At 38.5% G+C, this 10,286-nt stretch overlaps 1 protein-coding gene across 1 annotated transcript in view; it reads right to left on the reverse strand.

The window, feature by feature from the left end:
- LOC127977234 (protein phosphatase 1 regulatory subunit 37-like) overlaps positions 1-7,377 on the reverse strand; it is a 38,941-nt gene extending 31,564 nt beyond the window's left edge. Inside the window, exon 1 of the mRNA XM_052581971.1 lies at positions 5,857-7,377. Within this exon, the coding sequence (XP_052437931.1) occupies positions 5,857-6,445 (589 nt within the window). The 5' untranslated portion in view covers positions 6,446-7,377. The remainder of the gene's footprint in view (positions 1-5,856) is intronic.
- Positions 7,378-10,286: the final 2,909 nt, after the last annotated feature.

Consider the following 10,286-nt stretch of genomic DNA (forward strand, 5'->3'; position numbering starts at 1 on the left):
GATAATTCAGAGCACAAAAATCATCTTCTGAAGCCAGCGGTTAAAGAGTGTAAATGAACTGTGCCACTTTACTGTGAAATACATCCCTGAAATTCACAGGAAGAGTCTACTCGCCCGCCCTGAAGCAACTGAATATTAACTGCATAATGTATTTATGTTTGTAGAAAATTAATAAGGTAACAAAGCCAGAGGCCATTTCAATCCAGCTCGAACCACATACAATGATTAAAAAACCTATCAATACTAAATTAATGCATCTAAAACCATCACAATTCTCCACATCGTAATTAATCAAAATAACAAAAAGGCACAAAATGAACCCGATACTGAAAATATTGGAACTGTTTTGCATTTAAAATAACACTATGTCAATTCTCCAACAGTCCAGTTTCTAAAGACACATTTTGAAATTCATTCCATACTCCAGGTGCTCAGTTAAGAAACTTTACATTTAAACATTACACAGGTTTATATAAAAGTGCATCAGTTTAAACAGATTCTAGGAGTGTGATTGCTCAAACTTCAAACTGTAAAGTACAGCAAGGCCTGGTCTTCCTCAGAGCAAAGATACTGGAAGCTTCTGATTTCACCGTTTGATGAGGATAACGTGTAAAAAAAAACTAAATGTTGGCAACTGACGCGAGGTGCTGCCAGCAGACAGAATCGAGCCCCTCGGGGTACAGATGCAAACGCTTGCACACTGTCCTCATTCTCCATCAAACAAGCCCAGACATCACCGTGTTCATCTCCTCTCAGCTCAAGGCACGAGACCAAATGCACCTCACAAGCCCTAGGCACAACTCACACACTCACAATGAAAATGAAATTAAAACAGCGGTTTGTTTTCTTCACACATCACATGTCTTAGAATCCATCTCAAGCAAGCGCTTCACTGACACAATCCTTGATGAACAACAACATCAAAATCTGTATTAGTAACAAAATTGTTGATTGTGACAAATGAAGGAAACTGAAAGTCAGAATTTATTAAATCTAACTTCATCCAATCGTTTTATCATTCAATATTTATCGCATTTTCATATAAAAACTGAATCTAAGACAAGGGCTCTCAACCAGGAGGCCTCAAAATAAAATAAAATGATTCAAAATAAGACACAACGATTTAAATGAATCACAAAAAAGAGAAGTCAATAAATATTTTGTTTCATTCACGCACTCAACAACTTCGACCTTAAAAAAATAAATAAAACAGGGTTCCCACACTTTTTAAAAAGGGCTAATTTTAAAAGTGGGATTTCTAGACCTGAAAAAGTCTTAAAATATCTCAATCTTATAGTAGATATTTTTATAATGAATATGTGTTTTTCTAGTTGTGCCAAGGTAGGAACTGAGAGTAAAAAACAAAATAATAAAATAAAAAAAAACTGATGATGAAGGCTTTGTAAAAAGTTCATAAGACTGTTATGAGGTGACCGTAATGCAACAAAATAAAAAATGTTGATATCTGTTTAACCCCTTGACATAAAAGTGACTAAAGCTGGACAAATACTCAAGTATTTCTTGAGAAGTGCTGGAGCTGTAATAAAGCTCAGACTCGGCTAAAATCTCTCCCAAAGCCGAAGTACCACAGACCAAATGAGATTGTGTCATGAATTACAATCTCCTGTGCAAGCCTCCCAATATCTCACAGACCAACAAAGCGTGAGAAAAGAAAAGCAATCTTCTATTTCTGTTATTACTGTAAGGTTGCAGTGTCAGCAAGACTCAGGCTTTTATGATGAAGAAAGGCCACTGGTTTGTGCTGCTAAATGGATGAGATTTGTTCATATTCATGATGAGGAAACGCTTTAAACTCAGTGACCTGATCAGCCACTTTTTTTTTTTTTTGGTTGTTTGTTTGAAAAGAGCAAACCAACCTGTCTGATTAGCCTGTTAGCTGGCCTCAAATCATAAAGCATAATAGAAATAAGACAATAACGCAACTAAAGGTAGACAGAATTTCATATGGTATCTGAAATGATCCCAAAATGAGTGTTTTTGCAGTCAAGCCATATAAGAACCAATTAGTTCTTACAAGAACATTTGTTTTATTATTAAATTGAAGGACACTGTATTAGTCTCAAGAACTCTTTTCTACTACAAAGAACATTTCGTGCAAAGGAAGGTTCCACAGATGTTATATGTTCTCAATGGAAATGGAAAGGGGACTGAAAATGCAAACTTCTGAAAATGTGAGAAAAGGAAAGACTTTTCAGTTTTTAGTACACCACTGACTCCAAAGTACTTTCCAACTTTACACCATGAGTTCTCCAAAGTATTTCTGCAATAAATAGCATTAAAAATAGATATATTTTTGGGGAATGAAGGCATATCCCTAGCCCCCCGTTATATCAGGAGGGGCCTCAAACATGAGTGAGCTTTCAGGGACGCCACGGGGCAGTAACATCTGAGCGATACGCTCCAAAATAGATCTTCACACCACCTCATGCTAGAGGACCTCAAAGTCATTCACACAGCAGTGCCACGGTCACAGAGAGAGAAAACACACCCACGCTAGCCATGCCCTTTCCCTAGCTAACACACATCAAAAATACCTGAATGAAACCACCAGAGGAGTTAAAAAGCCTCTTTAACATCTGGTTATAGAACAATAAGAGAGATGCAGCAAATTCAGTTCACCTGTGTTTTACTCACCCTCAAGCCCTTCTGTGTATATGACTTCCTTCATTCAGACCAATCCAATCAGAGTTATATTTACAGAGTTATATTTACAGTTACAGCATCCAAAATAAAACATGCTTCACAAGTCTCGTGCATAAATAAAGGCCTCCTTTATCAGACCCATGTGTTTTTGTAAGAAAATATCCATATTTTCTGCTGATTGTTGTATGCCGAAGCTCTTCTGGCGGATGACGTCACGCACTCGCCTCGAAGTAATGCTAAAAAAGTTCCCTTTTCCTTAAGGAAAACAAGTCTCCTCCTGGCTTATATCGAAATCCTCCAACATGTTTCGCTACAAATACTCGTTTTTTGTTTTATTTTGTTCTCTCTCTGCGTTCGTCACTAATCACGCAACACCAACGTCATCCACTGGAACCATTTTTGCGTACCACAGTAACATGAAGTGAGAGAGAAGTGTACATTATGTTTGAATTCGTCTGAAAGAAGAAAGTCATATATAGGATGGCGAGTAAAACATGGTAATTTTCATTTCTGGGTGAACTAACCCTTTAAATAAAAACTAAATCAATTCTATAAATAACAAATAGAAGGGGAAAAATAAAATTGTAAAATTGTACATTATGTTTGAATTCGTCCAAAAGAAGTCTCGGGAATGTCTAGAAACATCTAAGGATGTACATTGGTAAACGGGTTGACAAAAATTATCAGCTATATAAAAATGCTGCCAAGAAACGTTCTGTCACATAAATTTATGGCAATGGCAAAAATACATTTGCAAAAAAGTTCATAAATTCATAAACACTTGTCTATACACTTCTGGGATAAATGCAACCAAGTTCTGGGTAAAATATGGACAGACCCAGAAAGCTGGGTTAAACATGTAACCTAAGCACTGGGTCAAAACAACCCAGTGGCTGGGCTTGTCCATATTTTACCCAGCACTGGGAGGTATTTAACCAATGATTTCTTTAGCGTTTTTTTGGCATACGATGCAAAACAATAATAAAATGCGAAACAACAAAAAACAGGATCATGTGAAAATTCAGCTTTGCATCAAAGGAATTAATGACATTTTACAAAATATTCAAACTGAAGTTGCAATCACTATATTACGGATTTACTGCGCTTTTAATCAAGCAAATGTAGCCTTGATGAACATAAGACACAAAAAATTTGTCCCCAAACTTTTTACAAGAGAAAAAAAAAAAGTTTCTGAAATTTAAATTACTTGTTAAATGTGAATTATAAATATTCTTTATATATACTTTTTTTTTTTATTATCATTATTGAAATAAGTCACCACTGCGAACACAATCGAGTAATAGAGAACAACAGCTCGGTTTCCAATCTGATCCAGTGGCTCTCTCATGAAGTCATTTACACAAACACTGCAGTGTTTCCCTGAGACCAAGTCTCCGGCTCGGAGGAAATGGTGTAGGAAACCGAGCTACAAAAGTGGGAAGTTCAGCCTCAGAATATACGGAAATTATAGTGCGTACAGTACAGGCAGGTGACTTAAACGACTTCCTCATACCTAAATAACAACAGAACAATGTGTGACTGTGAAATAAGAGCAGCCAACACCTGTGAAAAAGCTTCCCTCCCAATCATCATTAATGACAAAAGAGTATTGGAAATGGAAAGCAAGTTAAAGAAATGAAAAGCTGTGAGAAAAATGCACATGCAACTTCATGCCTGCAGACAGAGTGTGGACTACATGTTTAAGTTTCTTTAAAATTCAGAGCAGTAATTTAACTAACTATTGCAATCCACAGTATTTGTCGTGCTGAAGCGACCTAACATACTGTGCCCTGCTCGAAGGCACAATGATGGCGGAGCTGGATAAGGATCGCTGGAACTCCAGGGACAACATTACTTGGAAATGAACCAGCAACCTTTGTGCTTACTAATCAGATACTTAAACATTAGGCCATTAGCACAAACAGCCTGGGATAGCTGGACGTGGACCCTTTAAAATATGCATCAACTGTGCAATTCAAAGCTCACTTTTCCACGAAGAGGATAACGTAATGAATAAACTGAAGTAAACTGATAATACTTTGTCTGAAAGATCATTAGTAATGTTTATTAGTTCACTGCATAACACAGGTATCATTTAGATAATGCATTTGTTTTGTTTTTTACAGAATAATGTAAATGCACATTCATTGATTAAGTTCGTTCACAATTCATTATGTTTTATTTATGCAACTTTAAATGTTAAAAAAATTTTAAACATGTAAACTGTAAAACTACTGTTTATTGTTCACAATATTTAATTGTTTAATGTAGAATATATTCATATTTAAAGGGGTGGTTAATAAGCTTTTTTTTTTTTTTTTTTTTCAAAGGCTTGATTGTGTTTATGGGTTGCGTAACATGTTTTTTAATGCATTATTTTCACATATTTTACATTTTATTTACATTTCTGTTTTGGTGCAAACGGCTGGTTCTCTGAAGCCCCTCCCTGGGGCTTTTAAAAGGTGACTAAACTGTGTTTGTAGGTGACTGGAAACAATAGACAAATACTTTTAAACGTTGCATTTTCCAAGTGCCTTTATAATGTGGCGCTTCTAAGTAAACAAACAGCAGCTGTCAGACAAAACACTGTGTTTATTGTGTCTCAACAGCGTCATTGTTTCCCTTTTAAGGCTTCCGCAGACACAAGCGACGGGCGACACCTTGACCAGTGCGATGTACGCAGAGGAGGTTCCCTGCAGGCTAAAAGGAGACACACCTCGAACACCTTTGGCCTAGAAAACACAGAACACGCTGCTATAGTTTTGCTGGCTCCAAAACAGCTCAACAGCTAATCGAGCAGAAAAACGTGCGGTACTGGATCTCTCGGTTTTCCAGGAAATGAACCGGCTCTCGTCCGGCAGGATGCTGATGTCTCTGAATGTGCTTTACACATCAGCCACCGTCAGGAAGAGTTCGGGAGGTTTCTCCATTGCAGGCTCACACAGATCGCAGTTGTTATACAGCCGAATGAATGACCCTCGAGGACGCACGGATCAAATGACACTCGGATCACGGGAGGCTTTCAGGAAAAGTCCTGAATCACTCCGAGCGTAACAGAAGCCACGTTCAAAGCCTTGGCTTCAACTAAGCAGGGACTGAAGACTTGGAGCACAATTACACAAACAATGCGAACCACAGGAGATGAGCTCAGATGGTTCAGAAGTGATGCAAGAAGAGCTGTAAAGATCTTACCGTGTCTCCAAGGGTCCTTCGGCTCAACCGCACCCGAGATGATGTCTTCGTCTGACGGAAAGGTCACTCTTTTGGACCCGTGTTTACTACCAGATGCACTGCTTGGTGGCTCAGCCGCTGAGACGGTTTCTGAAGCCACATCTTCAGGATGATCTTCTGGAGGCTGCAGTTCTCTCACAGTTTCTGATGTTAGCGAGTTCTCACAGAGAGAGACACTCTCCGCACTTTGAGTCGGAGCCGTTGGCTCGGACTCCAGAACGCCATTTTCGTCCAGACTCAAATCCACACCGATATCCGTCTCACCATCTCCAGGGGAGCACCTGCTCGCCGGTGGATCCTCAGACTCGCTTGTGTTCTGCTGCAGATCTCCAGCAGAGCCGTTAACAGGGTCAGCCGACACGGCTACAGACCCGTTGTTTTTACTCTGTGCTGCTTTCAGCTCCGAGGAACCGTTGTCTTTCGAATGGACGTCGTTTACGCTGGACAGGATCTCCTGATCTCCATCCGTCGGCAGGAGGCCGTCACGAGGAAGGATCTCGTCTGCGGCAGACACATTGCACAAATCTACAGCTTCTCCCTCGCAATTCATTTTCTCATTTCCAGGGAGCTGGAGCACACGCCACTGTCTGTCAAAACCAACACGAGTTCCCTCGATCACCTACAATACAGTCCAATCCTCTCAAACCCGGGGAGAAACAGTTCAATATCTCCTTAACAAGTGCATTGAATACTAAAAGTTCACATTGTAGCTTTAAATGGAGGTCCTTACCGTATTCATGCACCTCGCTTCATTCATATGTAGTATTGATTTAAAGGATTGCACAAGACACCTGACTCTAGTCTATGTCTCAAGTCTTCTCTTTAGCAAGCCTGTGCTCCTAACAAACATGTAAACACCTACAGCATCTTTCAAAGTCGATCAGTTTCAGTTTTATCCACATTAAAAGAGAAATATCTCACATGTACATCATGCTGACAACACTGAGCTTCATTACTTTCCTCTCTTCGTGTTCAAGAATGAGTTAAACACTGACAGATGTATATACATCTGAAACATTAGACTATAAACAACAGGCGTGGGATGATGATGATGACGAAGATTATGATGATGAAGATTAGTCTTCCTCCACTGGCCTCCTACAGCGAGACGACTAAAGTGCTCAAACTGACTCTTTAAGTCATTGAACTGAGGTGAAACAGCATGTTTAAGGCTCCAGTCGTGTGTTTGAGATGTTAATAGGAGGACTTCTGCTCGGTCTCTCTCCGTGTCGCAGTGAACACGAATAAAAACAGGCGTCGCTCTCATCCACAGAAACCGACATAAACGGCCTCGTCCGCTCCGTGTGGACACTCAATCCCGGCCGCCTCGTGTCAACGATGTTAAACAGATCGCCGAACCGTACAGACAGCAGGAAAAGAGAAGATATTGTCCGGTGTAGCTCCGGTCCGGTCCGGACCGACCGTGTTTGTGTGTGTGTCTGTTGACTGTTCACAGATACGTCATCACCGCGGGATGGGAACGCGAGGAGGTTTCAGCTGCCGCACTTTCACGACTTCTACACGAGAGTTTGTTAATGAGGACGTGTGCGCAATAAAATTACAAAGTTGCTTGCGTGGTGTGTTTCTTTAGCAGATTTTCATCTGAAGCAATTGCGTTTGTGATTCACCTATATTTTAATTTTACCGTAAGAAAAACAAAAAAACGAATCAGTTGACATTTGAACTTTGCCAAACAGCTGTCACGTTGGCTGTTGTATGACGCGTGTTATTGAGAAAACAATATATATGGATATATGTAAATGTAAATAAATATACTGCATGCTTGTTTAGTCTACTGGGTAAATAGCATACACTTAGAAAACCAAATATCTCATATTTTAGAAACAACGTCGAATTATATATTACACACACACACACACACACACACACACAAAAAAAAAACTAACCACAAAAAGCACAGGAAGTGTCTTATTTAAAATGACGTTCTTATGTTATTGATGTCAATAATGGGACTGTGTTGTGTTTTTTTATGATTTGTTTAAAAATGGTACCATGGCAGTGTTTTATGAATTATTTGCAGTAATGACATGGTTTCATGAAATCCCTATTAAGTCAAAGACACTAGTTTACACAGTGTTTGACCTTGTCATTATTCACTTTTAGCAAAGATATATTGCCTGTATAGGCTTGTTTTTTTTTTATTGTTTAAAATAACTCTTTTTTATTGAAGAAAATATTGAATATTACAGAATTAATAAAACAGAATTTAAGAGAAGAGATAAATAAGTAAATGAAGTAATTATTATAATAATACTTAAACATACATAAAACAACTAAACAGTTCAAATGATCTTCCTTCCTTAGGACAAAATCAAGGACTAAAGTTTGTGAACTATAGAATAATAATCCTCCATGACATATAACTGTATGTCATTCTTTTTGTTATTAATTCGCATTAGAGACTCTTTCAAATATTAAATGTCCGATAAAAATACATTTTGGTATGCATTTCGCAAATGTTTGTTTTTGAATGTAATATTTACTTTGCAAAATGTAAGAGTTAACGACATACTCAATCATTTTTATTTTGTGTGAATAAGTTCAAGTAACATCTTTTAAAGAGAGCATGTAATTACAAAATAACTTTTTTTTTTCTTTGTTTTTTGTATGCTTTATTAATTCAGTGCCACAAGAACATGAGGTAATCAAATTAACATTAGCTGCCAGAGAAAAGAGAGCGAGCGAGATAAAAAAAAAGTTACATACATTTCAATGATTTCAGAGCATTACATGTTTTCAGTGCATTTTTTAATTTCTGTTTGTTCCAAGAGATTTAAATATAATTTGTCATAATAATAATTATAAGTCATTGATAAAATGTACAACATTTGGTTTACTTTGAGCCCACTTTTTCTTATGTATATGGAATTATGCCTGTATAGGCTACATGGTAAACAGACAATACTCATGACTCATGAGATTTCCGTCCAATCACAAGCTTGTTTGAATGAGTTAGCCCCTCCCCTAACTCCACCTGCAGCAACACTAGATGATAATGTGCATCTGTAAGGTGTGAAATGTGTGCTTCACACTTGTGGCTGTAGGGAGGCACCCACTTTTACAAGTGCACTACATTTGCACGGTCTTCCCTTCTGCATGACATTTCATGATGTTATGATGATGGAGAACATGTAGGCTATGAATTAAATGTTTACATTGGCCAGTCTCATGTGTAACACACATTATACAATAAAATGTGTGAAATGTAATTATCTGTGTTTTGTTGTTTTGCTTAAAGTAGCTACTGTGTGCAGTGCAGAGATGGCACTACAGTACTTTGAAAATAAATGTTCAAATACCTTAATATTATAAAACTGCAATGTTCTTATCATGATGCAGCATGTCCACACTTCCCTGTCGACTATAGTGTGCTGCATCCTTCTAGTATTTCAGTTGTTTAAATGCCTGTAAGATCTACACACTCAGTTCATCCATCTCACCACTAGAGGTCAGAGACACCTTAATTCTAATCTGATTTCTAATCTATTTCTGATCTCAACTATCTATCTATCTATCTATCTATCTATCTATCTATCTATCTATCTATCTATCTATCTATCTATCTATCTATCTATCTATCTATCTATCTATCAAGAAAGAGAGAGAGAGAGAGCGAGACACACACACACACACACACACATATACTATATATAGAAGTAAGTGTGAATGTATATGTTCACTTGATTAGATTTAATCCAGCTGCACAAATCAAATAATCACAAATGGCTGAGTTCTTGGGTGCCAGACTAATATTTTAAACCAGAGAGGCCCGTTGTGGCCTGTTCCCCGTCACTTGACCCATTGTCTAAATATTAAGAAGTCTCCACATTCGAAACTCTTGGCACTATTGTGTTCCTCTGTACGGTTCTGAAATAACCATGTGAGCGTTCAGGCTCTAATTATTCGGGCCTGTGTAATGTGTGAGTTGACCCTTCCTCTGTGCAGAAGACAGAAACAGTTACCAGAGCAGTTTAATTGAGTGAAGACGAGGAACAGAGACCTCCCACAGGTGGCTGAAAGTGAATATTTTAACATCAGATTGGAGGCACTCGCTTAGCTTGTTTTCAGTGTGATTTTTCTGGGCTTCCTCTGCAGTTATTAACAGCTACTTGTGCCACTGCCAGTGATCCGGTTTGAGGAACACCAACTGCATCCTCTGCGCTTTTCCCTAAACCAACCGTGAAGAGAAACTGAGAGCAAATGTGGGAAAATGTGAAGACTGAAGCCTCGCGATGTGGCATAACCACGCTTCGGTTCATGTCTGACAGACCCTTGGAGATGACTCTTCCTCTGTCAAGTGTGGACATGCCTTATTTGACACCACAGGAAACCACAGATCTGTCTGAACTTCCTGTAAGGTTGCCATGGCT

This window comes from Carassius gibelio, chromosome B18, assembly GCF_023724105.1.
Source record: "Carassius gibelio isolate Cgi1373 ecotype wild population from Czech Republic chromosome B18, carGib1.2-hapl.c, whole genome shotgun sequence".
Taxonomy (NCBI): Eukaryota; Metazoa; Chordata; class Actinopteri; order Cypriniformes; family Cyprinidae; genus Carassius; species Carassius gibelio.